The sequence below is a fragment of the Solea solea genome, chromosome 4 (assembly GCF_958295425.1).
Source record: "Solea solea chromosome 4, fSolSol10.1, whole genome shotgun sequence".
Taxonomy (NCBI): Eukaryota; Metazoa; Chordata; class Actinopteri; order Pleuronectiformes; family Soleidae; genus Solea; species Solea solea.
The window spans coordinates 24,926,821-24,954,810 of record NC_081137.1 but is presented as its reverse complement, the minus strand read 5'-3'; the positions used below and the strand labels follow the sequence as shown (position 1 = coordinate 24,954,810).

Below are 27,990 nucleotides of genomic sequence, written 5' to 3'. Positions count from 1 at the left end.
TTCTGGGATACATAGCTTTCGAGTACTCTCAAGTCACCCATGAATGTATTATAAGAACTGGATGTAGCTCCGCCCCCTCTAACTTGAAGACAATTCCCCAGTGGCCACTCGTGGTACTACAACAACAAATACCCATTGAGCACAATAGAAAAAGTGTCCACAGGACACCTCGAGACATGGACAAAGACTTCTATAGATCTTTATATTCTATATTTCAATTCCTGGAGTTTCATATTTGTAAAACCTTCCTAAAGGCCATAAAAAGACCAGCAAAATCTTATTTCCCAGAGTGATGTCACAGCTGTGTACGAGCACAGCAAAGCGCATAATAACTGGAATAATAGCCTCTGTTTTTAACAAAACACGTGTTTTATTACAAAATCCATGTTTTTACACAAACACTATGCACATTTTGCATAAACAAATAAATGCTAAATAACCATCGGATTGTCACGGTGTACATGTTGCAGTACAGGCAGTTATGGCATTCAAACAGTAGATGATGCATATTTCAGCTGGCATAAGAGAAGGTAAACAGAGACACACACTCACACACTCACACACTCACACACTCACACACAGTCCATAAATAGTGGGATGGTCCAGTGTTTGTGGACAAAAGTCTAAATCACATCCACATCATCTCAGTCACAACCTCACAGAGCAGATGTGAAAATACTGAACTCAAATGTAAAGTAACCATTTCATCAAGTAAACAACATCAACAACAACAACACAGTGAACAACAAAGACCCAGCATCATTTCTATTTACTGACAGCAGTTTAGTTTGTGCCAGTTCTGTGCTACATTCAAGTATCATCAAGACCAAACTCCTACTCTTTACTGTTGTGTGTTACAGTAAACTGTATACACAGTATACTGTACACAGTATACTGTATAAGTAAATAACACATACGTTAATACTTGCAGTGATGGCTGATGTGTGATCAGTGTGTTCATGACTTTTCTTGTTTCTTACTCCACTAAAGAATTGACTTTACATGAATTGTAAACGGTGAAAAGAAGAGTGGGAAACACATACAGTATGTGCTGGTGTTGTATAAGAGATAAGAACATGAGACAACAACACAACAGTTCCAACCCAGCATGTGATGGAACAATGTTTCCTTTCTAAGGCACTGGGTCTACGATGTTGCAGATTATGGTTTAGTACCAGATGACGTTTTACAGTGTTTAAATAATCCGTTTTTAAATAAGGTCCATTCGTGCCTCTGGGATCAAAGTCATCAGGAGAGTCAAACCCTCAGAATCTACAACGGCCTGAAACAGAAAGAAGAAGGAGCTGTTCACCACTGACAGTCACACACAAAGCGAGAGAGAAGGATTGTTGTTACCTTTCATCACCACGGTCCTCCTCCACCCACGCCACTATTTTTCCCTCCCAGCCTGGAACTGTTGCTCCGTCCAGATAAACCTGCTCAAACACACGAGGACATGAGATCACAACTTATGACGTCGCTGTTCCTGGAACTATTTTTAGCTCCATATTAAAACATTTCCTGCATGAGTCTCACTTATAAACAGAGCTAATGTCTCTCCACATCCTGTACATAAAACATTACAACTGCTGTCTTTAAAAGCTTCTGAGACTCAATTTGACTATCATTGATTGATTGTCTCTTACCTCTTCTTTCACAGTGCCAAACTCAGGGTCCAGGGCCTTGAAGTGATATCTGTAGTTTCCTTCTTGATCCACAGCTGATTTAACATCCTTCAGAGTCACCTCCCCCAGCCTGTGTGGAGAATAAACACATTTTAGCAGCGTGTGTGTGTGTGGGTGTGTGTGTGTGTGAGTCGTGTTGTGTTTTGAATCTGTCTGTCTGTGGTTACACTGAGGACTTCGCTCTCTCTCACACACACACACACACACACACACTTAATGTCCCTGCTGCCTATGGTTTACATGTGTACACACAAACCTCTTGGCTATGGTGATCATGGAAGGCGTTGGGGATTTTCCAGTGAAATAAAGGATTTTCGTGGACCCTGAAGATCCAGAACCGTGAGAGTGAGGAATCTCTGTAAAGAGCGACAGAAACATGGTTTACAAAAGCGTGAATATTCTGTTTGTTTGGTGTGAAGATGTTGGGAGAACTTACTCGTGCAAGGCCACGAGTCAGAGTCGGTGTGCTGACCTTTGTGTCTTGGAGATTTCCCTCTTCCCTGCAGAGTTGGAACAAATGTTGATCTTAAATCTATACATTTAGCTTCAGTTTGTAGAATACTCTTTCATTCATTCTCACTTCAGTATACAATGGCTGAACAGACAGAAACACTGGTGTGCTGGTGTACCCTGTGTGTGTGAACAACATGAACTCGGTCCATGAGCGACGCGATGCCCTGCTCCAGCGTGTCCAGTGTATGATGCTGTGAGTCATGGTCTCTAAAGTTGTTCCTCAAACTCCTGAGAGCGTCTCTGAGAAGCTGAACCTCCTCTGCCTGTGAACACAGCTCCGTCTATCATACATGTGTATAAATATGTATATATATACGTATGTATATATATACATACATACACACGTGTATATGTATACTGTACGTACATATACATATGTATACTTCATTAAACAGCTTGATACTTACATCTGATAGAGATGGAGCTGGATTTCCAGAGTAAGAACATCCGTTGTTTTCTGTGCTGGTAGAAATCTTTAAAAAGTACAAAAAAACAACAGATGTGTGAACAGTGTAATCATTTACTAAAGGAATACGACACCTGACACATGAAGAGTAAAGACTCACATGCTGCAGCTCTCTTTGTAGTTCACTCTGACACAGAGACAGAGAGACACAGAGACAGAGAGACACAGATCACATCACACACTAATATGAACCTGTTTCATACTAAAATACGACACATCTCATGTTTAAATGAAATAACTAAATGCATGGTTACAAACTCCTGCATCAAAGAGAGTTTTTGGAACCTCGCCTGAGCAGGTACTAAAAATATGGTACCATGCATACCATTATGCTAGTGGAAACGCGTGGAAATGCACAATTAGTATAAATGATTTACTTTTACACCTGTACTGAAGTTTTCACACAGGGCTGACTAACGTACCTGCTGCTGAAGACTTTCTTCCAGCTTGTGTTTGAGTTGTTGTAGAAGTCTGTCCTTTTGTCCCGTCTCTTTCTGCAACAACAACCAAAGAAATGAGTGTTTGTACGACATCATCATCAGTGACAGTGAACTCATCTGAAGTAAGAAAACTGAGGTTCCTCACCTTGCATTCACTGAACAGTCTGTTACATTCCTCCAGCTTCCACTGAAGCTCTGCCTGCAACAGTTTCATCAAACACAATCACTTACAGACCAGAATACTCATTTGTTTCCACAATTTTACTTCAAGTGTAACTATAGTTACTACATTCTGGCTGTTGAGTTCATCTTTCGTCATGCTGGCTCTGAGAAGCTCTTGCTTCATCTGCAGGATGGAGGCCTCCTGACTGCAGAGCCTCTGCTGCTGAGCGACCTGCACACGTGAGAACCAAGAGAAGCTTTAACAGAAACCTGCACACGTGAGAACCAAGAGAAGCTTTAACAGAAACCTGCACACGTGAGAACCAAGAGAAGCTTTAACAGAAACCTGCACACGTGAGAACCAAGAGAACTTTAACAGAAACCTGCACACGTGAGAACCAAGAGAAGCTTTAACAGAAACCTGCACACGTGAGAACCAAGAGAACTTTAACAGAAACCTGCACACGTGAGAACCAAGAGAACTTTAACAGAAACCTGCACACGTGAGAACCAAGAGAACTTTAACAGAAACCTGCACACGTGAGAACCAAGAGAAGCTTTAACAGAAACCTGCACACGTGAGAACCAAGAGAACTTTAACAGAAACCTGCACACGTGAGAACCAAGAGAACTTTAACAGAAACCTGCACACGTGAGAACCAAGAGAAGCTTTAACAGAAACCTGCACACGTGAGAACCAAGAGAACTTTAACAGAAACCTGCACACGTGAGAACCAAGAGAACTTTAACAGAAACCTGCACACGTGAGAACCAAGAGAACTTTAACAGAAACCTGCACACGTGAGAACCAAGAGATCTTTAACAGAAACCTGCACACGTGAGAACCAAGAGAACTTTAACAGAAACCTGCACACGTGAGAACCAAGAGATCTTTAACAGAAACCTGCACACGTGAGAACCAAGAGAACTTTAACAGAAACCTGCACACGTGAGAACCAAGAGAACTTTAACAGAAACCTGCACTCGTGAGAACCAAGAGAACTTTAACAGAAACCTGCACCCGTGAGAACCAAGAGAACTTTAACAGAAACCTGCACACGTGAGAACCAAGAGAACTTTAACAGAAACCTGCACACGTGAGAACCAAGAGAACTTTAACAGAAACCTGCACTCGTGAGAACCAAGAGAAGCTTTAACAGAAACCTGCACACGTGAGAACCAAGAGAAGCTTTAACAGAAACCTGCACTCGTGAGAACCAAGAGAAGCTTTAACAGAAACCTGCACACGTGAGAACCAAGAGAACTTTAACAGAAACCTGCACACGTGAGAACCAAGAGAACTTTAACAGAAACCTAAACCCAAACCTTTGTGCAATTAGAGTGAAATTCTTTGTCTTACCTTGACACCCTGAAGGTTTCTCAGTTCTTGCTTACAGCGCAACAGTTCCCTCTAAAGTAAATAACAATGAAACATAAATGCCAGTTCATTCTCTTAGTCATGACACACACAGAGACACAAGAACATATCAAGAGTTTGACCTTTAACTCCTGAGCCTCGTCCATACTCTGGTCCAAACGACTGCGAATGACGATCTGGACAGAGAGCGGACAAAGAGTGAGCGTCAGAACCACAGTGGTGTGAGAGAGAAGGGAAACTGATACACACGCACACACACGCACACACACACACACACGCACACGCACACACAGAAATGTGATCTGCACTGAACACAATGAGCTTGTGTAACAGCGTCTCTGTACCAGCTGCTGTTCACTGTTGCATTGGTCCAAACTGAAAAAGACGTCCTTCTCGTCCTCAGGCAGTGAACCATGGAGCAGGAGATTCTGCAGAAAACAAACACTTTGAACTCTGAGCTCCTCACTTTTGATCTGGGATTTCTTTAGTTTAACACAACACACGTTCTGAGCAGCTCACAGGAGAAGGTTTGTCTGACACATGCTTTTGAATCATTACATCTCATGCACCGGGGTGAACACCAGAACAACTGCAGCCACTGCAGAACCAAGCAGCAGTGAAAATGATTGTTGAAAACTATTGTTTCTCTTGTGATGTTTACAAACCACTTCAGTTCTCTTCAGGTTGTGATTCTGCTTCTCTTTAGATTAAAGAAAGAAAAGTGAACAAATGTAGACATCACACTCACTTATACATGAAGAGTATAACCCCAGTCTTTATGTACCTGTAACGCAGAGACCATTCTGCGAGTCTCCTGCACCTCCTTCTCCAAAGCCTCACTGACAGAATCCTCCCACGTCGTCTCTACAACAGTAGATAACTCAGCTGCACACACACACATGTGAACACACATACAAGACATTATTACACATGTCCAGGCAGAGAAGTGACATGCTGGTGTGTGGCAGGACAGAACTGACCGCTGCTCTGCTGGTGTGTGGCAGGACAGAACTGACCGCTGCTCTGCTGGTGTGTTGCAGGACAGAACTGACCGCTGCTCTGCTGCTCTGGACAGTCTTCCTCTGGTGTGTGTGAGTGGCTGCTGGGTGGACCTCTTGAATGAGACAGTGAGCTGACAGAGCTGAGACACGAGGACAAAAACGCTGATGAATACATTTATTCCAGAGAAGCATGAGGGTTTAGATTAAGACACAATGTGCTGAAAATGACAGAATTCTACACACACACGCACACAGCATCAGATCTTACCATTTCATCTGCTTCCCCCCCATAGTCGGCTTATATGCATAACAATAATGATGACACTACGTCTGAGTTAATATCAATGTCTCACTCTGCAGAAAACCTCTCAACAAACTCAGGATAGTTTTCCAAATAATGACCCTCCCCATCCCCTGCCTCCAGCTACCCAAATGTTCCCATGGCAACTGATTCAGTGACAAGGACGTGAGGTAAAAACAAAGTCAACAAAGTGAAAATCAGATCAAATAAAGATCTGCCCAGAGACAGAGCAGACTGAGGAATGTTTGAAGCTCCAAAACCTAAGTCATATGCTCTGTCTCACACACACACGCACACACACACTGACTGACTTATTTTAACCTTAACCTTAATTACTACTGACCTGATCCTAACTTTATTCTATGATTTATATTCATATGATTTATATATATTTTCTTGTTATCTTGTCTATTTTATGTGTTTTTGTGATGCACAGCACTGTTGTTTTTAAATGTGGCCATATGTAGCCTTCAGTCAGCATTAAACCTTAAAGACGTGCGCGGGTTATTTCAATGAACACACTGTATCTTGACAGTAAATCACCTGTTTGTCTGAAGACTGTCGTGCTCGTCAGGAGATCCTCGTTCATACTGCTGAACCAGAGCACGGACACACACGTTCTTCTCCGCGTCTAAACCAAAGCCACTGAAACAAGCAGACAAAGCCGTGCTTATTGATTCATTCACACAAATACACTCACATCATGTGATCTGTTTGTCCACCAGAGGTCAGCAGAGACACATGACTCCTAAAGGACATGAGGGACAGAGACAGACAGACGGACCTGTGGATGCGTGTGATGCGTGAAGGCTGTGCAGCGTCAAACCGCGCTGACGCCAGCGCCGCCGCGGCCCCTTGTGCTAAAGCAACAGTGGAGAGTGGGTTGTGGGCGTGGCCTCTTGTCATGCTCCTCCCACTTCCAGTAGCAGACCTGTGATTGGCTGAGGGTTTAAAGTGTGCAGCCAGGGCCAGAATGATCCTCATTACAGATTTCAGGTTGCCATCAACAATATCTGCACACAGGAAAAGAAGCAAATGAAAACGTTAGAACAAGAAAGAAAGAAAGAAAGAGAAGAATAAAGAATAAATGTGTGTTTTACCTGGAGCAGATATGTGTGGCATGCGTATGTGCCTGGAAGAAATAAACTGTAAGACCTGCTCCACATTCTTCCTGCTCTCCTCTTTGTTCTGGGGACTCACAAAAATCCCCTCCAGCACTTCACCAGCTGCAGATATGAACAAATAAAACAACATAATGGTAAAGTGATGACATCACTATCAGGTTTTACAATAAAAGCGGACGGGACGATAGCGATACCACAAACTCGAGTATCTACTGTCTGATAGTCATTTTAGAGCATTTATGAACGTGTGAAGCTTTATTTATGCTGAGTCATTACAAAGACATCATTCTCCAACTGTGGAATAAAGTGTGATAAATGTGCATGTAAATCAGGGCTTCATGGTCATTGTGTAAGTATTGTGAAAGTGTGTGATGTAACAAGCTCGTGTGTGTCCTGTATTTACCAACGATCTCTATGAGTTGAGTAAGCACCACTCCGTCCTGCAGGTCATGTCTGAGGTCTGTGATCGGCTTCAGGTCCGGTTTCCTCTTCAGCTGTGAGTTCACCCAGGAAACATACGCTGCCAGCTGCTGCTGCAGTTCATCACACACACACACACACACACACACACAGTTCAGAGTGTGGGCCAAATAAAGCTGAGACCATGGCATGAAAAATGAGTTCCTTTCTTTGTTTTATTGGGACAGGGAAGGGGGCGGGGGCAGGGTCGGCCTATTGTCCCATTGCCTATTAAACGTTCCTCATGTAAACATCATTTTGTGCTGGTCCACAGTGGCAGATGATGGAGATCAAACCCTCACACACTCACACACTCTGAGGCGTGTTCATGGTGAGTGTGTGAGGGCTCAGGCTGCAGCTGCACTCTTACACCAGTTTTAACACTTTATGGTCACTAGAGGTGATCAAAACACCAATGTGGTGACATATCTTCGTCCTTCCTCGTGCAATACGATCATCAATACACCAGAGCAAATATGGATATTTTCATTAACGAATGAAGGCGCTCTAAAGTAAACAGTCCACGCCAGTTTACAGCCCAGCGACTTCAATACATTACATTACATCTTTTCTTCAGTTAGGAAGATATCATGATGTATTATTTTACTTTTGGTAGAAATACTAAGTCATCTCCCCATCATACCACTTCAATCAATGCTGTCATTGTTCTGAAATGTTGTTGATGTTGTTGTTGTCATCGCTGCTATTATAATTTTTATCACTGGTCGGATTATCACAAGTATGATTATTGCAGTAACTGATGATTCCTTATTGTTGCTTGTTATTATTATCATTATTATTATGACATTAACGAATAATAATCATAATCCCATACTGCTGTTGTTGTATGTTTAATGTCATATCCCCCCACTCTCCGTAAAAGAAATGAGCAGCCTGATTCAGCATTAAATATGCTTGGTCTTTTTGTCTGTTATTAAGTTTGTTTCTGTGGCTGTATTATTGGTATCGTGTATTGTGAGCTAACCTGTGATTCACACCCATAATGGTCACTTTTTTTTCTTTTCTTTTTTAAATATTCCGTCATCCACCAACAGAAAATACAGGTTTTTTAACTTGACTTTATTCTCCTTTTTCTTACACTTGTTGTCATAGTTACAGCTAGTGTGTGGTGACGTCACTAAAAGAGGCGGCTCCCTCTGTTATAAGAATATAGAAAGTCATGATTTGAGGGATATTTCACACCATTCAGCCCCACCTTCACCTTTACATCACGTGACACGGCGTCGTCTGGGTTACCTTAAAAAGAATTCACCACACACACACACACACACACAAAACTTCACCCAAATACTATGATTATTATTCACAGTTCAGCTCATTTGTGTACTTGTTTCCTCGCCATTATTCTACAGTTGTTGTTGAAAACTAAATAGTTATAATTGCGAGTGGAAACACAAGGACAACACTGTGTGGACGTATATTGACCTATAACCCTGGTTATTGATTGGTAGTCACACCATGAGTTAGTGAGCAGATATTAGTGAGTTATAAATAACCAAACACAGGACACAACATGATCGTTACCTCGTTAAAGCTGCCGTGAAGAACCTCGTCCAGCAAACTTCCTCTCGACAGTGACGCGATCATCTTTAACTCCCATTTAACACAGCTAGGCTAGGTTAGCCGGCTAGCCGCATTGTCACTCGCGCGGCTCTAAAACAACAGACCCCGCCCCGTCCGTTACCGTTAGTAACGGCCGCTGGACGCGAGACAAACCGGGACAAACCGAGACAATCGGATGAGTGGAGGCAAGCTACCGTTACTCAAGCCACTGACACTCACTGACACACGCGACTTCCGGTTTCAGATTTCACAATACAACAACCATAGACGAGTGTTTCCGGTGTTGTGTAGAAACTTTTCTCCACCGATATTTTGTTAAAACGAATCTGAAAGCCAACACTATCATACTAATACTATTATCATACGTGCTTTGGAATACCTACACTGTGCAGCCAGAAATAAATGAGATTCGGAGATGTGCGCCGACATGCCTGAACACGTCACTTCCTCTTTCACTCTGGCCTTCAAAATAGAGCCCTTGGCTTCGGCCACAACAACTTCCGGTCCAAACTTCTTGACAACAAGAAAATAGCTTACACAATCATTATTATTAACCCATTAACTTATTCTGCGTTAGAATGATATTTAATTTAGGTAAAATGTTATTTAGGTTAGGAATGCTGCCTTTGAAATGAAGTTGAGATTAATTTATCAAACATGTATAATCATGGAATGGTTGGTATACACTACATATTCAAAATGACCCCAAAGAATAGCCAGGAACGTTAATTATGCACAAACTTTCTCTTGTCACAATAAATATTGCAAATTGTGTTGCAATGGATTGTCATCTTTAGTAGCTCCATGTATAAAGAGTTTGGATTTATTTTAACAAAGTAAAATAACAGAGTGTGACAGTGTCATGGGCTGCATGGTCAATGGATAATATTGAACAAATAACAATATTCATTGTCAGAAAAATGAAAAATAAATGAATTTAAAATAAGTAGAAATCTGGGTAAAGTAAAATAACTAAACAGAACTCTACTCAAAAGTACTGGTTGACAAAACATGACACAAACTCAACTAATAAATGAGACAAAAGGGGAGGTCAGTATATTGTGACTGATCAGAAAATTTTAAAATGAGAGGGGAAACTGAACGCATACACTATCTACATTCAAAGAAACACAGCTCAGTAAATGACAATACAGTGTAAACAAGATGTGTTTTGTGCAGTAATCAAACCTGCATGCTGAGTCTTTGTGTAGAATCAAAAATCATCGTCACTGATGTATTGTGCTTGTGTATGATGTGTAAGTGGCAACATGTACTGTATTCTCAATTACCTTCATCTTGTCCCTTCACAAATGGCAAGGATTGATACAAAATGCATTTTTTATTTTCTGAGTCCCAGAGTGGTTTGCTCCAGCATTCTAAAGTATGGAAGATAGATGTTTCTGGGTCCAGGAGGAATAAAGGACACTTCTCCATCAATCAAAACCACACGCTCACCAAACAGACACAGCTGAAAAACAAAAAAATTGTAAGATTTAAACCTTTGCATACATTTGAAATACTACATTTACAGTGTAATGCTGTACACGTGGCTGTGTCTGTGTTTGTGTACCTGCTTTTGCAGAAGTCTCTGTGTCAGTTGTAGAAGTGGTGAACTTTGTTCTCTTCTCAGGTTGCTAAGAAGCAAAGTAGCCTTCAAGAGAGTCACATTGGACCGTGACGGTATACAAGTCTGTTCTGACAGAACACTCACTGCTTCCTACACACACGCATACACACAAAGAACAGAAGAGCATGGTCATAACTAGAAATATAAATAAAAAAACAACCACAATAAAAGCAAGTTAACCCTTCAGAGTGGGAAATAAGATACGACCAAAAAGTGCAGAATAAAAACCACAATCGAAAGTCAAGTAGTCGTGACCCATCACTGTGTGTAGTTTAACTCGACCACAGCTGTTTGTGAGCCTGTTGTTTTCATGTGTTGTTGATGTTCAGAGAGAGAATGTGGAACAAAGGAGGAGCGGACAAAAGCGTCAGCCGCGATCGTATAGTGGTTTGTACTCGTACTGCGTTGTGGCCGCAGCCACCCCAGTTCAAATCCGGGTCACGGCAACAGAAAATAAATAACTTACTTTATCCAAAAAGATGTGGAAATTCTATTCTTATTGCTGTGTTTGAATAAACCTAAAGAATACAGGACATATATGTAATAAGAAGTATAAAGGAAAGTGACAATAATGTCTGGGTACCTGAAGCATTAACATGCTTTTGTCAGTGTTTCCTCTCCGTGCTTCCAGTTCTGCAGCTTCAACCATGAATATGGCTCCAATATTGAAGTCTTCAAATAATTCACATTCCTTAAGTCCGTCCTGCAACACCCGAGCTGCCTCATCATTAATGTTCTTACCTTAAAAAGATACACACACACACACACACACCTTATGCAACACACAGGAACATGTCTTTGTATTTTAAATAATGCAAGGTATTGCATCTTTAATCACATATCAGGGAAGAACCCTCATCACAACATATAATCTCACCTGAAAAAGGTGCAGTTGTGCCACAGTGTGCAGTCAAACTGTGGACCAGAGCCAGACGACAGCGCAGCCACAGACAAAGTCCAATTCTCTCACTCGCCTCCACCGCTCTTGTACAGTCTTCATGTGGCGCGACTGACACAATGCAATCGTTCAAGTCCTGAAGACAGCAGTAAAACACATAGATGTTGATAACAATACAAAGTGTGATGTTATTCCATTAGTTCTGTTGTAATCTGTTAAATGACTAGTGATTGTGTTGGTAGTAACGTTATCTTAGAGTAAAATGGTATGTAAGGATTTCACACGCTGGAATATGAAGGCTAAATATACAACATAATACCTGCTCTCTTGTGCTCTGGTAATGCAGGAGCTCAGTAACAGGCCTCTGAGCGTCTGCTGTGGATCCTCTCATGATCACAGGAGACGTCTGCAGCAGCATCATGGATGAAACTGCCATCTCACAACTAAAGAGGACATTAAAATGGATAGTTATGACAGTGTAGACATGCCAGGATAATTGAACACACACACACACACACACACACACAGTTCACATGTATAATTTAGGCGTACCTTAGAGCAACATGTCCTTGCTGCAGGTAGAGGTTGGTCTTATGAAGATTGGACAATATCGTCAGTTCCAGGTTCTCCATGTTACTACAGCACAGAGCTGTGAGCTGCTCTGATATGGAATGCAACAAGGAGGAGACTCCTTCTAACAAAAGAAACTACAACAGCGGAGATTGTAAATATATAAGTTATGTGCCAAGGATAAAACTATTTCATTCATTTTATATAGAGAGTGATTTCACCTTCATGCTTTGTGGAGTGAGCTGCGTCTTTGTACCAAGACTCAGCACTTTTGTCTCCTCTGTCATGAGACAGGGACACTCAGTGTCCAGTCTGTCCACATCATGGTGTTCTGAGTCTACCAAACAACGTCTCATGCTGGGATCGTCTTCTTCAAGACAGTCTGCCAGATATTCACATTAATGATCACAGTTTAGAATGTAAGTGAAGCTCAGTTACTGGTCAGTATGAAAAATGAAATTTAAGTTATTGTGATAGAGGTAATCTTGTGATGACCTGATTGAATCTCATTCACGGTCCTAAAATTGTGTCATGACATTTAGCATTGGACCTCTAAATAGAGAGCAGACCCATAGATGATGCTTACACACCTGTCACTGCAGGGCCATGTACGGTGTTACTCAGGGCAAGGATGAGTTGAATTCGAGCCAGGTTGTATCTGAGGCATAATGTGGGTCCACACAACATCTGGACCGCTGGAGCAAAGTCACAGTTCACAAGTTCTTCCACAGCCTAACATCAACAGCAAGCATCACATACACTCAGAGTCCACTCAAAAAACAATGTGGTCATCACAGTCACATCAGCACAGAGAGACAGAGTTTACCTCAGCATTGTCCAACAGAGACTTGTTACTCGAGAACATCTTCACAGGCTGCACAACAACAACAACAACAAACAACATGTTTTTAAATATGACAGACAGTATGCCATGACGTTCTGTGTGTTCAGGTGTTTTGATGAGAGGGAGGGGTTGGGAGAACATAGCTGTGTGGTTCTCTGCGTTCTCATACTTGGTGATTGTCTTGGTGTCCACTGGGCAGAGGGACACCGATTCCTTTTGTGAGTTGTCCTGCCTCCTTCACAGCTTCAGAGAACAGACACAGCTCAGTGAGGGCACGTATCTGCAGAAAACAGCAGCCAAGATTACAAACTCTACCAGGAACACGGGAGGAAGGAAATACACTTAACTGAGAGAAGAGGATGAAAATTCTGACCTTGAGTATTTTGCCTTCAACATATCGATGCACATCTCTACAAATGGCCCCCACAAAATGCAAATAAAGAGCTAGTACGGGCAACAGCTGAAATCAGAAACACACGACAATGAAGTATTTGGAGTTCAACATGACAGATGAACACAGATGAGTTTACTTACCTTGACAAAATAACCTGTGGTGAAAAGCCAGTGGCAGACGAAGTTCAGGCTGCTCACAGTGGCACCAACAGGAGCCCGGTGAGGGTCAGAGAAAAGGTCGAGTCCAGGGAGCAGTTCCTCTCCAATGCTATGGGAAGCATAGCGTAGGTCATCTTCAGGTTGAGCCAACGAGCAGCAAAGCACACACTACAGTATGTGAGGAGAGACATGAGACAAGAGACGTGTCAGAGAAGAGACACTGGTACTCAACATGTGTCTCTGTCTCTAAACAAGTCTGCCTGTGAGTCCCAGAGCGAGGATATTTAAATGGTTTTGGAGGCCTTTCTCTGCTGATACATAGAGCTGACCTTTGACCTTTGGGAGGACTGCACAGTTGAGTTATCAGTCCTCTGTCCCAGTCAGAGTAGACAAAGCATTTTGTAGATAAATGACTGGTGCCAGTGCTACACCGAGGCCTGTGTGATCAGAGAGTTGCGGCTGACGTCCTGACGCCCTGAGTTGTTGTTGAGGTTTGTGCTTAGGAATGTAAGAAGACCGAATAATACGTTTTTCTCTTACAGCTGTATGTAAAGAATTTTGGATGCAGTTTTCCTTCTTTCTTTCATTTCTCGCAATAATAGAGGAGACACAGTAATATCTCAGTGAGGTATTACCTTAAAGAGGAAAGCAGAAAGAAGACAGCACTTGGTTCGTTGGCTGACATTGGAAGTAAAGACATGTCTGTAAATCAGAAGAAACATGTTAATAACAACCACACAAAATAATACTGAGTCAGTCATAAACCTTAGACATACAGTGCAATCTTAGCAGTGAGCCCAGCAGCCTGGAGACATCCCCACATGCCAGCCTGTTTCAGAGTATGTTTCAGGGAGCTGCTTCCAAATGACGCCCCGTCCCATTTCTCTACAGCTCGTGAGCTCTGTAATGCACAGTCTACAGCTTTGCTCCAGCACGAGTGAGCTGCTCTGGAGACAAAAAAACAACAATTCAAATATCATAACATTGATGAAAAACTCAACTAACTCATTTATTCAGTACAATTGAGGAGAACACGTTTCTAACCGTATGTTTCCATTGTAGAAATGAAGGTTTCCCAATTCATGCAGCGCCTGAACTCTGAGGGATCCATGAATGTTGGCCTGGAGAAACTCTGAAGAAAATGGAAAGTAAGACCTTTATGACACCAACAGCCTGTCGACATGTTATTATATGATCTGGTCATTTAGAATGCTGGTGCTCTCTATAACACACTAACTTTGGACAGCTTGTCCTTGTGTATCATGAGTATCATGATCATGTATTAGGATTGTTTCTTTTGAATGAGCACCTGTATTCTGATCTCACTTCTATGCTCATATATTAAATAAACATCTACATCACTGCTGTCACAAAAAAGACTAAACAAAGAGAGGTGAAGAGGCCGTCTTTAGTGCATCCATCCTGAGAGGTCTGATCACAATTAGACCGTGTTGAGTTTGTAGTGTGACGATTTGTGATTGGATCTCACTCCCCCACTCTGTACTAGAGCTGTCCACATTATGTGTGTACATTATTTAGGAAGGATGTTAAAACCAGGACTGAGCAGGGTGCATCTGAATGCAGCTTCAGTGATCAGATCTCAAATAATTCAATTTGTCTTTGGTGCATCCAAAAACACAGATGAAACGGCAGGATGAAAGAGGTCGAGACACACAAACTAGTTTATTCCTTACTAATGGTGGTAGAGAAGGCAGCAGTGATGGTTGGTATGTGGTCATTGCTGATAGGGAGGCTGAAGAGAGCGTTTGGAGAGCAGAAGTCCTCCTCTGTCAGGTCACAGATGAGACTTGAGTCCTCCATGCTTGCAGAATGACAGTGAGCTGCAAAGCCTGAAAAGCAAGGAAACACAGTGTGAGTGAGAAACATCTGTTGTATGAGTGAGTGTGTCTACTCAATCACAGGTGAACTCACAGGGCTGTGTGTGTGCCAGAAGCAGCGACAGCAGTGAGCGACTACGCTGGAGAACCTGAATACAGTGTGGTCGTCTCTCCAGAGCTTGATGGTAACACCTCAGTGTGTCTTCTACATCCAGAGGAACACACACTAGTGACATGGAGAGCTGTATTTCTGCACCTTGGACACAGAACACAAACATTTGAGTAATTTCCCACAGTATCTCACATTGCACCATTGCTTTGTTATGTGGAACATTATCTGGTGTATTACAATCAAAATGACAACTGTGTTTGTGAGTAAAATATTGTGACATGACGAAAGCTACTTCATCAAACCTTTAAGTTCAGCTGCATCTTGAGGAGTGGAGTGTGTACGTTTGTGAATGTGTGGTTTCTGAGCGTTGTGAGGAGACCAAGCACACAGCAGCTGGCAACCTGCATACGTCCTGTCAGTCACCTGAACCATAACATCGTAAAGAAAGCACATGAGTAATGGATTCATTGTTGCAAACACGTTGTTTCTGTGTGTGTGAGGATGTACGACCTCTTTGCCAGTGACTTTCTGTGTCTTTACATGATGTGGCTGTGGAACTGCAGGTCCTTCAAAACAACTAATCCTTTCCAGCAGCCTCTTCTGAGCATGGATAAGAAGAGGAGTTATGACCAAGGCATAACGTTCCCTGAAAACACACACATACAAGGAGGCTCATTTCCATCACCTCAAATGCCCTTAGATGTCCTTTTTTCAGCAGTTTACTCTGATCTAATGATAAATAAAAGTTTCTGATTGAAAACATCTTCTATAATTTATTTTAATAAGAAGAACTTTACGTTACCTTTCTTTGTCTCAATACAAAATCTAACTCACCGTGTGTAGGAATTGAAAAGTAAGGCAATGTGGGCCAGGCATTCCCATTTGCCACTATGATGGAGCTGCTCCAGAGTTTGTAACACCAAGGTACGAACCCAGCGCAGGTCCACCTGAGTGCTGTCATCCAGTGAGGCAGAGAAGTGGAGACTGGACTCCAGCTCCTCAGTTAATTCAGTGTCATACAAACTCCACAGCTGGAAGAGAGAACCATATGAAAGTCTCACACAGCCACATGTCATTTTTACAAGATGCAGACGGTCTTGACATGTATATATATATAAATATATATATATATATTATATACAGGTTTTACAATGTAGATGTTTAGTTTTTTAAAAAGGAACCAGTGTGTGTGTGTGTGTGTGTTTACAGCTTCATGTGACAGGTACCCCTAGTTTGTTCAGCATGTCCATGGTTAGGTCCGTAGCCACAGACAGTAGGCGAGTGAAGGTTGTTTGAAGCCATTCTGCTGTCAGGGGGAAGTCAGGATGGAGGTGAAGGGCGGTCTGAATTCTGCAGCTTTGTTCCCACACAGTGTGACACACACACTGCAGAGTGGTCCAGTGGCTGCCACGATGAGCCAACACCTGGAATACAGTCACACAAACGTCACACACACTCCACACAAAGCCTGGGTTTCTGTCACTGTGTGTGACACTGTGTGTGAGGAGAGTACCATGGCCCTGTGGAAATGTAAAGCAGCTTTGTTGAGTGAGTCCAGCATCAGAGAAGCCGTGTGACTGTTCTCATCAACCTGCTGTTCCCTGGCTTTAGAGGGCTCCTCACAGCTCTCCTCAGTGATGGAGTTATCAAGTCTAACTGCTGGAAGAAAAGGAGGAAACAAGTGAACTAAGAGATTTACATTGTTTCCCTTTCTAATTTTTCAGTGTGCCATTTCCTCACCATCTTCTTGTACAGCCACATGGTTCCTAGAGGAGTCTCTCTCCAAGACCACCTCGCGTTTAGAAGACAGCTGTTGCTCCTTTTTCTTCCGTACCAGGACACCAGAGTAGGCCAGAGAGAAACAAACGGGAGTTATCTGGCTGTACCTGAGCAAAGCACATACAGCACACAATACAAGAGACACATGATACACAGCATTATGGAGGAGCTTCATGCTGGAAATACTGGAAAAGTTTCTCCGAGATTTACTGTTAGACTTCTGAGGCTAAGACACCGATGTCACCAACTAAACTCACTAAATCAATTAAATACATACTTTGAAGTATTTTACGGACACTTGATGTAGCTGTTATGTTTTAAAGAACCTGTGATGCTGTCGTGTGACTCCTCCATGCAGCCGGTTCAGGCCCTGATAAAGCAACGCTATATGTGCTTGAGCGATGCTGAAGTTCAGATGTGACTTCCACACTCTCTCCTCACAGCACACTTCCCTCATCTGACGCTGCTTCTTGTGGCGTTGGGCCACAGACGACATCATGGCGTACAGCTTCTTCACAGTCTGCGTCTCCCTGAGCAAACAGAGAGAGAGAGCCAGTTAACATGCAGTTACATGCACACAAACACACAAACACAAATGAAATGACACAGAAACACACACTGAAAACCGTAATACGCACACTTTACCTGTTCATTGTCACACTCAGGATTCTGCTGTATGGGATTTTCTGCTTGATGTTTTTTCTTGTGTCATCAACAGATGGTGTGTTCTTCTTCTGTTTTAAAAAAGCGTGTGAATTTTATATTAAAACTAAAACAATCACTGAAAAATAATTGGTAAATTGTAAAAATTAAATTGTAGTAGTACCACTATTGTTTCTTTAGGTACTAAAATTAAGCTCAGTCCACAAGGAATTTGTACATGTGGTTCCAGAGTAAATTTGGGCTGATTTATAAAACATTACTCAGGGAAATAATTCAGCAATGCCAGAGGCAAATATGAAAGCTGCTGCCACAGGTTAATGAAATATGAACCGATGTTTTCAGAGATCGTACTGTATGTGCTTGTGTGTAAATCAGTATTTTACCTGAGGTGGTTCATTTTCTTCTGAAGCCTGAACGCTGTGACTGTGACTCTCGGTACATCTTAAGGACAGTGTCGTCGAGCCGTCGCGCCTGAGAAATAAATGCACATACTGCTAAGTCTACATATTCTAACATCAGAACATGTCAGAATGTTAGTTACATTGGGTCCGGTTGGTCCCTGCTGAGTCGCAGCGGCTCTGATCTGACCTCGACATTTCGTTGTGCAATACCAGTGGTTGTATAATGACAATAAAGATGCTTTCCTTTGCTACGTATGTGCAGGCCAAATTAAAGTCAACAATACAATGCAGTAACATTGACAGCATTACAAAATGAAAGCTATATGGTAAATACATACCTGGAAAGAAATTCTAATATATTTTGGCCCCACTTTAGGACCAGGTCTGGGTCGCCTTCCTCCATGGTTCTCTTAAGAAGAAGCGCTGCATACTCTGTGAAATATACTTTTCTCCGGAGTTTCATTACTATACAGTAAATATAAAATAGATAGACAGATGTTAATTAACATCAGCAATTGATCATTAAAAGAAGTTAGTGTATGTGATATGCACCGTTGTCATAGACATCCTGTAATGTGCTACTGTGAATCAGATCATACAGAATGGTTGGATCCTCACAGCCGGTCAGTGGACGAGGAATCTCTACAAAAATAAAGATAGTAGGGTTCAACATGGATCATTGTTTAGTGAGGAAGTTCATCACTGTTCATAGTATAGGCTAATACACAAAAACAATGACCCTTTCCTGTGGCGGCAGCTGCTTCAGGTGTGAGTCTTTTCTTGTTCTTGGCCTGCAACGCCTTCAACTGATGACTTATCTTCATTCCACACTTGGCTGCAGCATGATCTGCCGTCTTAAATGACACACACACAAACAAACACACAAAGACTAAGATTGTAGAGTAAATTCTTCTGCAGTCATGAGATGTCTGTTTTTCTCCTCTTTCTTACAGCTTCATTGACAGTTGTGGTGATCTGTAGCTGGGCCTCATAGACGTCCTGGAGCAGTCTACGACCACAATCCATCAGTGCCAGAGCCAGCTGATACTGACCCAGCACTCGTGACGTCTATTATAAAAAAAACAATGTCATCATTTTCGCAGCAATGAAGTGATTTAATACAGTTCATTTTCCTTCATTAAATGAACCCTATTGTATTTTATAGACCTCTGTAACCTTTATTTTGTGCGCACACAAAAATAAAATGAACTACACATAAACACCTTTGTGATATAGTACGTCATGCAGGCGATCATGTGCATTAATGATTCTGAGACGTTTCCGGCCCGTTTTTGTTTGAGAAGATCTGAATTCTCCTCCAAAACCATCAAGCATTTCTTCAGCACCTGAAGATCACAACAAAGGCATCGTTTACAGTTTGTAATGTTAGATTACGGACGCAGTAATATTTGCTTTGGTCAAACAGAATATCAAGAACTGTAATATAAGTTTGTGCTTACTTGTGTCACAGGCTTGCAGGGAATCTGGTGGAAGATTAGAGGAACTAGAAGACCATAACAGCTCACTACAGCCTGCACAGCAGCAGCACCGTCATTTAAAAACATTGACAAGTCCAACGCTACCAGCAGTCGCTCACACTCTGACAATCTGGCTTCCTGCATACAAACACAAGCATTGCTCATTTACACTATTTAAATCTCATATTAAATCCATTATACACACACTTTTGAACTCGATCCTTGACCTGAAAAGACTGTTGGCCAGTATACAGACCTGCTCCCATATGAAAGGGCCATTTTCACTGAATGAGTCACAGTAGAGGGAACTCTGCTGAACGTTGATCTCCGTCTCAATGAAGATGGAAGTCAGGAGCAACTGACGCAAGTGAGGAGAGGAGTGTTGAAGGGTCTGTTCATTCAGCCTTGTGCATGGTGAGAAGGAGATAAGCAAAGAAATACAGGCTCTTTGATTTGAACTGTGAGGATGTAATAATACCTGGTGGTGGCGAGTGTGTCGTGTGTACTGTCTGAGCGCGGGTCAGGGCATGTAATGTGGTTCCACAGTTCCTTGCAGGCTCTCTTTGCTAAGGAATGCTGCTCTGTTTGAAAAGACACCTGAGCAAGTGAAAAAAAGCCACATTCATTATCAAGTCCATGTATTCATTTTACTGTCACAGCCTCTCCACCAAGAACAGGTCAAGTTTGTTAGGGTGAAAATGTTTTTGTTTTTTTAGATGAGTCAGTAATGAGATAAGTTCATGGGCATAGAATTTGTAAGTAAATAGTAAATAGGTGCAAAACAACCGTATTGGACTGTAGACACAGTACTAAAGGTCGTGATATCAAACATTGCGCCAAGTAGACAATTCACTGTGTACCTGAGCCAAGTGAGCCCACGTGGAAAGCAGAGGCACAGGCATGGATGCCAGCAGTGGGAACGTCGTCCGACCAATGGCATTGCCCAGTAGCTTGCCCTGGTTGTTGTAAGCTGCAACAGCAAACACGTATTTCTGGTTGGGCACAAGCCCCTCCACTGTCAGCACACATTTCCCAGATACTGCTGGTACCTGGAAACACACAAAGTCAGCGCGCATGTCATCGATACACACGATGACAATAATGGGCCTCATTACATCTCAGACTCATCTGGGAAATAAGCTCCACCATATTCTCAGTTCCTGGCAGGCTGCAATCTCCAAGTCGAACTTTCTGATTAAGGCCCTCAGCTGCACGGCCGCACAGTTGGTACCAGCACACCTGATAAAAAATACACTGTCATTTGTGTTGGATGATTTGTGAGATGAACAACATTATTAAAGCCCAAACTCACTTGTTTCTCCTGATTATAAGGCGCTGGGGCAAAGGTTAAGGAGTGGTCAGTGCGTGAGAGCAGGATGGGGGGAGGTGGAGGGTTTTCTACTTCCTCCTTCATTTCTTTATCTTTATTTTCAGCTGCAGTCCTTGAGATGGTGGAGTGATACAGTCTTTTCTCCTCAATTTCTGCTTTTTCTATCAGAGACGAAGCCTCCTGGCAAGAGCACACAGACAAACCTTTTCAATTTCATCAACACTTTTCTAGAACTCTAACCTGACCGTATGTGTGAGTGTGAGAGTGAATGGTTGAGATGGACCCCGTGTCAGCTGGGATTGGCCCCTGAGACCCTCATGTGGAGGATAAAGCCGGAGACAACAGATGATGTAAAGTATATTACCCATACATACAGTATGTTGGTCTAAGTGTGCAAATGTTAGACCTTGGATTAAGCACTACCATATTTCTAAAACAGTGTGTTCCAGTGAGAGCTTACTACTCAGATGAAGAACAGCTCATTCACCCACAAAAACCTGAGAGAGAGTGAGTTGAGAAGGAGTGTTTCTCCATAGTTCCCTGACATGCTTGAGAAAGTGAGGTGTGAACTGTTTGGCTGCAGTCTCACCATCTCATGATGCTAAATCTTACACACTGGACCTTTAAATCCCAGAAATGACTAAACCCAACAGCACCGTGTGTGTGTGTGTGTGTGTGTGTGTGTGTGTGTGTGTGTGTGTGTGTGTGTGTGTGTGTGTGTAAAACCTCTAGCAGACTCTTGGTTTTGCTGCTTTTATTTGTTTCCATGGTGTTGAACACCAGCGATGCTTTCTGGATGAGGAAAAGAGCTCTGGACACCTTGTTCTTCTTCATCTGATCCAACAGGTCAGACTCGGCAACTACACACAACAATGGATGAATCAGGACAATTGTATCATATTCTCAGAAATCACCATTTAATAATGTTGTCTGACCTGCATTTAGCTGCAATAACTTGAGAGACGCCCTGTGGCGGATGATGTTTATTTCAAAATGAAGATCTAAAACCCACAGATATGCACATGTGGATTGTTTGTCTCTGGAGTCTTTAACTCTTTCTGTTGTAGTTTCCATTTCCTCTTTCTCCTTTTTACTTATTCCATCATCCTCACTTCCATCTTCCGATGATGTTGGAGAAGACAGGGAGGGAGTCGACGGAGGATGGGGACAACATTTCTGTCAGAAGGAGACAGATAATACTCTCAAACTATCATTTCCATCCACACTGCAGCGCTGAGGTTATAGCTCAAGTCAGGACAGGTCGATTGCCTACCTGCATGAAGGCAGAGTCTGTGATTGCTGAGGAATCTCTGGGCAGCAGTGTAGCAACACCCTTTTCAAGAGCATGAAGACCTCTCCTCGTGACCTCAAACACCTTCTGAAGCAAATCTGTGCTGGAGCTCTGCAAGCACACACAAACACAGACACTCATTACATTTCCAAACATTCATTCATAGGTTTTTAACAAATCTTCGATGCTACACATACCTGAAGAAGAGAGAAAGATCTCCCCGTCTGTCCATCATAAACTGCCTCAGGAGCTGCTGCACATAACATTTGACAATAATCAATCTTTCACGAGTATGGTTTTTGTTTGGTCCATAGAAAGTATTCCCTCACCTGGATGTTGTGTTTGATTGGTGTGTTCAGCGACACATTCTAGCCAAATGACCAACGTGTGGATCATCTCCGTCACCACTGTGCAGTCCATAGTAGCCAGGTCATAGGCAAAGGCCACCTCACACAGTCTATACAAACACCACAGCCACTGAAATACAGTTCAACACAAACAGTATTAAACACACTGTCAAGATTTGAAGTCAAATATGTATTTTTGTCTAAACAATGCTGAACTATCTAAATACGTACCTTGTCATATGTATCTACCTTCTCACGATAGTGTGAAAACTCTGGATTTTTCATGTTATCTCTCTGTAACACCACCTTCACTTTACCCCAGAGAAATAACACAACATCCAAAACCAGGTCCTTGTCCGGCTGCGACTCCTGCACACACACACACACACACACACACGTACATGTACAGTGTACACATACAGACACTAAAAGTTCTCATTTCAATTTAAACCTGAACCACAACATGAAGACTTACAGGAGCAGAGTCACACACTGACGTGTGCAGGAAAGCTGTCAGGCAGATGCATTCATCACTCTGTGATGATGGAGACTTGTGTCTGTCTGCAGGAAACATCAAACACCAACAATAAGTCACACAACTGACATTAACTGACTGAATTTGGCACATTTGACTTTTCCCACCGGCACTCGTGTTGTTGTCTTTAGGAAGGCTCCTCTGTGAAGACAGCACACTGTTGCATCTGTCAAGTAAAGCAAGTTCAATCTCTGCCTTCCTGAACGCCAGACCTTCCACACCCTGACACAGAGAAACAACAAACAATAATCTCAACCTGGAAACACAAGAATACATAAGAGAGACCTGATTGAGATGTAATAGATCTGTTTCACTCACAGACAAAACCTGCAGCATCTCTTTGGAAAGTTCAGTAAAGGTGTTTGGCTGCTTGTACTGAAACAACAGTTTAATAAACCGCACCCCAGACATGATGGCTACTTTGTTTTCCCCTAATGAAACAGACAGTAACAGATCACATTGTTATGGCACAACATTTTCAGACTAATATACAAAACAAACATCCATCACCGCGACATAACTGTGATCTGTAAGAAAAGAAAACCACTCACCTTGAATGGCTAAATCTATTAGAGAGGATGTTGGTGTCAGAGTGCTAAGACAAAGTTTTGGGAGGTCATCAGGTCTTTGCTCACCGTTAGTTGTGACTCCTTAACAAACATACAAATGACATCACGGTGAGCATTTCACTCCTTAAATCCCTCCTCACATTGTCAGCATTGTGATTCCTTTTTATTTTTGTTTTGCTCACCAGATAAGATGCTGATGCCAGCAGAGAGGAGTTCCAGGATCACTTCCTGAAGCTCTGGTTCGTCTGGCATCCTCGTCTGCAGCGGCTGTCTTGTGCTGTCCCAAAGTGCTTCTAAGACGCCCAAGAACTGAGCTGCCCGACAGTCAAACAGGGCCACCAGGGTGCGCTCTGTTGCAGTGCGAGGCCATGACACCTAGGGTCCACAGAGGTGTTCAGACATCACATTTCATTTAACAGATTTGAATACTTTTTCATTTACAACATATGTTTCAAATAATTTGATAAGTAGAAGAGTTATTATATTCCTGCCTGAGGCAAACTGCAATACCTTCAAGAGCCACACTTAGGAAACACTGGTGTACGCTGAAGTAAGTCTTACTAAAAGCATGTATTCATAAGGACGATGACACTGCCCTTTAAATATATTAAAATATCAAACTTTACACTGAATAAGCAATAAAGTGTAAAGTCGTTACATTAGGTATGTCTCTGAGGGTGTTTTTAGTCTTGACTTTGACCAGAGCTTTGGGTCTTCTTCTGGCCTCATACACTGTCCGCTTGAACATCATGGCACCGAGCTGGAGAAAACAGATTTGAATCATCTTTAGAATCAAACAAACTGCCATGAGCTGTTGATTGTGGTCAGAGAGTCACAAGAACATTCATATCTGTGTTTGTGTTCATACAGTAACACTGGTGGAGTTAGAAATGTGGCTTCTCATGCTTGACCATCACACTTGGGCTAATTTTAACTTATCGGAGTCAAAGATTGGCATGGGTTTGTATTTGCATGTATGAGTATGAGTCTATGTTGATCAGCGGAGTCTCCTGCCTTGATGGAGGCTTCTTTATAAGCTCTCTGGGTCTCTCTGGTGGCAGGAATTGCACTCTGCTCCTCCAGCTTTGCGAGCTCATTGATTTTCCCGAGGGCTCTTCTGGCAAACTCCTGAAAGCATTTTTGACACAAGAAAAAACAACTGGTTCAGAATCGTTTCTGTGTATCTTTTCCAGGTGTTTCAGTTTCACTATATGGCACTAGTATTTTTAACACATTAAAATATCAAACCTTTGTGTAGCAAGTAATAGAATTTTATGACATAATCCAGTGAAACTAAGCAATACATGTATTTTAAAATAATCAGCTAATGAACACCACACAGACTGCAGATCACAGAATATGAGAATGAGACCTGATATCATTTGTTATATTAAGCCTGTGAACAGTCACTTTTTGTGTGTTTGGATGCAGATGACGTGTGTCTTTCACCTCTGCCTGCACTAAGGCCTGGTTGTCATAGTAACAGTGGCAGACAGCACAGTAGAGCGTGACAATCCATGGCAAATTGTTAGCAGTCATCAGAGGAATGGACAGTTCTAAACTGATGCTTGCCCACAGAAGGTACTCCAGAGCCTGAGGAGCAAAAGGGACAATCTCTGTCTTAGTCACAACACTTACAGACCAAAATGAATCAAGGGACAGAAACTAATGTGTAGCAGGGAGTGAATCACAGCAAACTCACTATTGCCTTGCATTTGACCTTTCTCCTAATAGCATATCAGACTTGATAAAACAACAAGAATACAGTGGTTCACGTCCCAACTGTCATGCACTGTAGCCCCAATTACCTGTGCACTACAATTCTTGGTCATCAAATAACGACAGATGGTGTAGATGTGTAATGTACCTGAAAAGTTATAAGAAAGAACAGATAAGCACTATGAGGTTAATTCCACAATCTGATATTTAATACACTACAATTTACGATTTCTCACTTCACTTTAAGTAGTAGATCACTTATCATTAGTTCATTTTAAATGTGAAGTGCTAACATACTGTATCTCTGGGCATAGTAGGGCACCATTAGATCTTTATTACTAATATTGTCCCTTTTGTTCTCATTCTAACTTAGTAATACAACACTTTGTGCCATTTCTGTTCTTGCTACATTTTCTGTCAGACTAAAACCAGATACATTGTACAAATATACCATTATAGATTTGCCAGCAGAGGTGTTCATGTTGCTGAAGCGCCTGCATCGTGATCCTGAGGAAGTTCAGCACACACAGCAGTCGAGAGGACCCGTCCTGACTGAGGACGCCGTGCCTTTCCTCCATCTTAAATATACACAGTGCAGAGCTGTGCATGGCACGAAACTACACACACACACACACACACATGCAGAGGTCAATATCAGTGACTTTTCCACACAATAACATTTGTAACTTTGGTCAAACATAACACACACAGTTCACAAACAACCTCACAACACACAATAACATGTACCTTCATGGCAAACTCATCTTCGTCCGTGTCAAATCCTTCAGGGAAGAAGCAGGCCATGAAGTGGTCCACGCTTGTGATGTCAGTTATGGCCACTGAGCTGTACTGCAGCAGGTGGAGGCTGTAGCCCTGCCACAGTGCCACTTCATACACCTACAGAAAAAAAACATCATATAATGAACTGTGAAAATATTAAAGGGCAAGAGATTGTAAATGTAGATAAAAAGAGTCAAATTGTCCAACAGCTAATAGAAAACATGTATTTGACATTTTTTAAGTGTGCTTTAGTTTGTTCATATTATAAAATACACAAATCAGCCATGACATAAGAACCATGGACATGTTTTAATGGCTGATGAAATGCATTCAACTTCCTGTTCGGAAACTATAATTTACCTTTATTCCAAAGAGAAAATCTGCAACCTGCATCATTCGCTCCTGGTAGAACTTTGAAGGCAGTCGATGTTTGTACTTTCCCCATATGTCCACCAAGATTTTAATCCTGCAAAAGGAAAATCAATCATATCACAAATGATTTGAAACGAGACTGGAGAGAGGACAATCAATGTAAAATAAAAACAAATATCTATTACATCTTCCAAGCACATAAAGAGCAGAGAGACAGTGAGCACTCATAACTGATAATAATAGAACATAACTTCAGGCCACAAATAACTAAAGGTTAATCACTCGTGACAGTTCTCAAAAAATATGAAAATACTTACACTGTGTTGCTCAATCATTTAATTAATAGTTTACTTATTTAAAATCCTGAAAAACATATTTGGTAATGGTTAAAATTACTTTATCTCTGCTAACCTGCTAACTAGCACTAGCGCTACATGCAAATTTGGGACATTTAATTTATTTATTTCTATAAATACACACATTTATTGTCAATGGTTGTGAATGTGTCAATTCAGCAGCTCAAAGAACATAAATCTATCAGTTTGAGCATGAGAATGTGGGGCTTTAAATTTGTAATTTAACTACAGTCTGACTGGCAAACTGTAACAATAACCCATATTGTGTGTGTGTGTGTGTGTGTGTGTGTGTGTGAGAAGGCACAGTTTCCCATTAGCACAAACTATGGAGACTTTGTTTTAACAGCAGCATCATTTGTATCATCAACTATATCATTTGTTCATTTTACTCCAGTCAAATTACCTTAAAAATGACAAACGTTGGGTCAGAGTTTGTCCTGAGGTCAACATCAGCCTTCAGGCCCCTTTACTGACCGGAAGTGGGAAACCCCGTACATGACGTCAGCTCGCTCTGAACCGTTTCCGCTAATTTCATGGCTAATTTACACTCGAGCGTGTGCTGGTTTATCTTCTTACAAACTACGTACAAACGAACGACTGACGCCTTTAACACTAATTATAATAACATTATCTGCCTTTAACACTAATTATAATAACATTATCTTACCCTTTAGCGAAAGAGCCGTTGCTGTCGCGTGTGTCTGAAGAAACTCGTCTCATCAGCGTCATAAACGAGTTCACGTCTCGTTCGAACGCTGAAATCACCGGGTTTCTTTTGTCAAGTTTCCCGTGATGTGTAGCAGGTACCACGTCCAT

General features: G+C 42.0%; 2 protein-coding genes across 10 annotated transcripts; both read right to left on the bottom strand.

The window, feature by feature from the left end:
- Positions 1-356: 356 nt before the first annotated feature.
- LOC131458899 (dixin-A-like) lies at positions 357-10,523 on the bottom strand. 5 transcript variants are annotated; one of them, XM_058628229.1, is made up of 21 exons: positions 10,403-10,523; positions 7,474-7,603; positions 7,047-7,172; positions 6,731-6,959; positions 6,490-6,591; positions 5,625-5,785; positions 5,429-5,529; positions 4,989-5,072; positions 4,767-4,820; positions 4,627-4,677; positions 3,394-3,498; positions 3,250-3,303; positions 3,087-3,158; positions 2,765-2,791; positions 2,606-2,671; positions 2,315-2,479; positions 2,122-2,185; positions 1,942-2,041; positions 1,647-1,755; positions 1,357-1,436; positions 357-1,282 (listed from the first exon to the last, which is right to left on the bottom strand). In XM_058628229.1, exons 1-21 carry the CDS (start codon positions 10,406-10,408, stop codon positions 1,273-1,275), a joined length of 1,896 nt encoding a protein of 631 aa, XP_058484212.1. In that variant the 5' UTR covers positions 10,409-10,523; the 3' UTR covers positions 357-1,272. The 5 variants fall into 5 exon arrangements, with proteins under 5 accessions (XP_058484212.1, XP_058484208.1, XP_058484211.1 ...); XM_058628225.1 differs by lacking the exon at positions 10,403-10,523 and adding an exon at positions 9,075-10,024; XM_058628228.1 differs by lacking the exon at positions 10,403-10,523 and adding an exon at positions 9,075-10,024 and having other exon boundaries at positions 2,158-2,185.
- On the bottom strand, positions 10,171-27,990 carry LOC131458898 (cilia- and flagella-associated protein 54-like). Of its 5 annotated transcripts, none has more exons than XM_058628220.1 (56): positions 27,842-27,990; positions 26,807-26,912; positions 26,414-26,563; positions 26,118-26,283; positions 25,756-25,814; positions 25,397-25,540; positions 24,962-25,075; positions 24,606-24,707; positions 24,130-24,322; positions 23,930-24,028; positions 23,697-23,809; positions 23,486-23,600; positions 23,319-23,404; positions 23,075-23,212; positions 22,826-22,973; positions 22,694-22,749; positions 22,479-22,607; positions 22,141-22,381; positions 21,932-22,065; positions 21,188-21,385; positions 21,022-21,129; positions 20,736-20,924; positions 20,354-20,472; positions 20,132-20,279; positions 19,858-20,013; positions 19,621-19,743; positions 19,349-19,465; positions 19,137-19,251; positions 18,950-19,039; positions 18,736-18,862; positions 18,380-18,467; positions 17,979-18,067; positions 17,660-17,863; positions 17,295-17,440; positions 17,068-17,213; positions 16,781-16,978; positions 16,389-16,585; positions 16,065-16,200; positions 15,857-15,977; positions 15,537-15,698; positions 15,299-15,454; positions 14,649-14,736; positions 14,381-14,551; positions 14,240-14,306; positions 13,587-13,772; positions 13,426-13,512; positions 13,222-13,332; positions 13,035-13,082; positions 12,799-12,940; positions 12,430-12,590; positions 12,191-12,345; positions 11,958-12,081; positions 11,618-11,774; positions 11,324-11,481; positions 10,684-10,830; positions 10,171-10,581 (listed from the first exon to the last, which is right to left on the bottom strand). In XM_058628220.1, the coding sequence occupies exons 1-56, from the start codon at positions 27,988-27,990 to the stop codon at positions 10,453-10,455; spliced, it is 7,506 nt and encodes a 2,501-aa protein (XP_058484203.1). In that variant the 3' UTR covers positions 10,171-10,452. The 5 variants fall into 5 exon arrangements, with proteins under 5 accessions (XP_058484203.1, XP_058484207.1, XP_058484205.1 ...); XM_058628224.1 differs by having other exon boundaries at positions 11,324-11,412; XM_058628222.1 differs by having other exon boundaries at positions 17,068-17,210.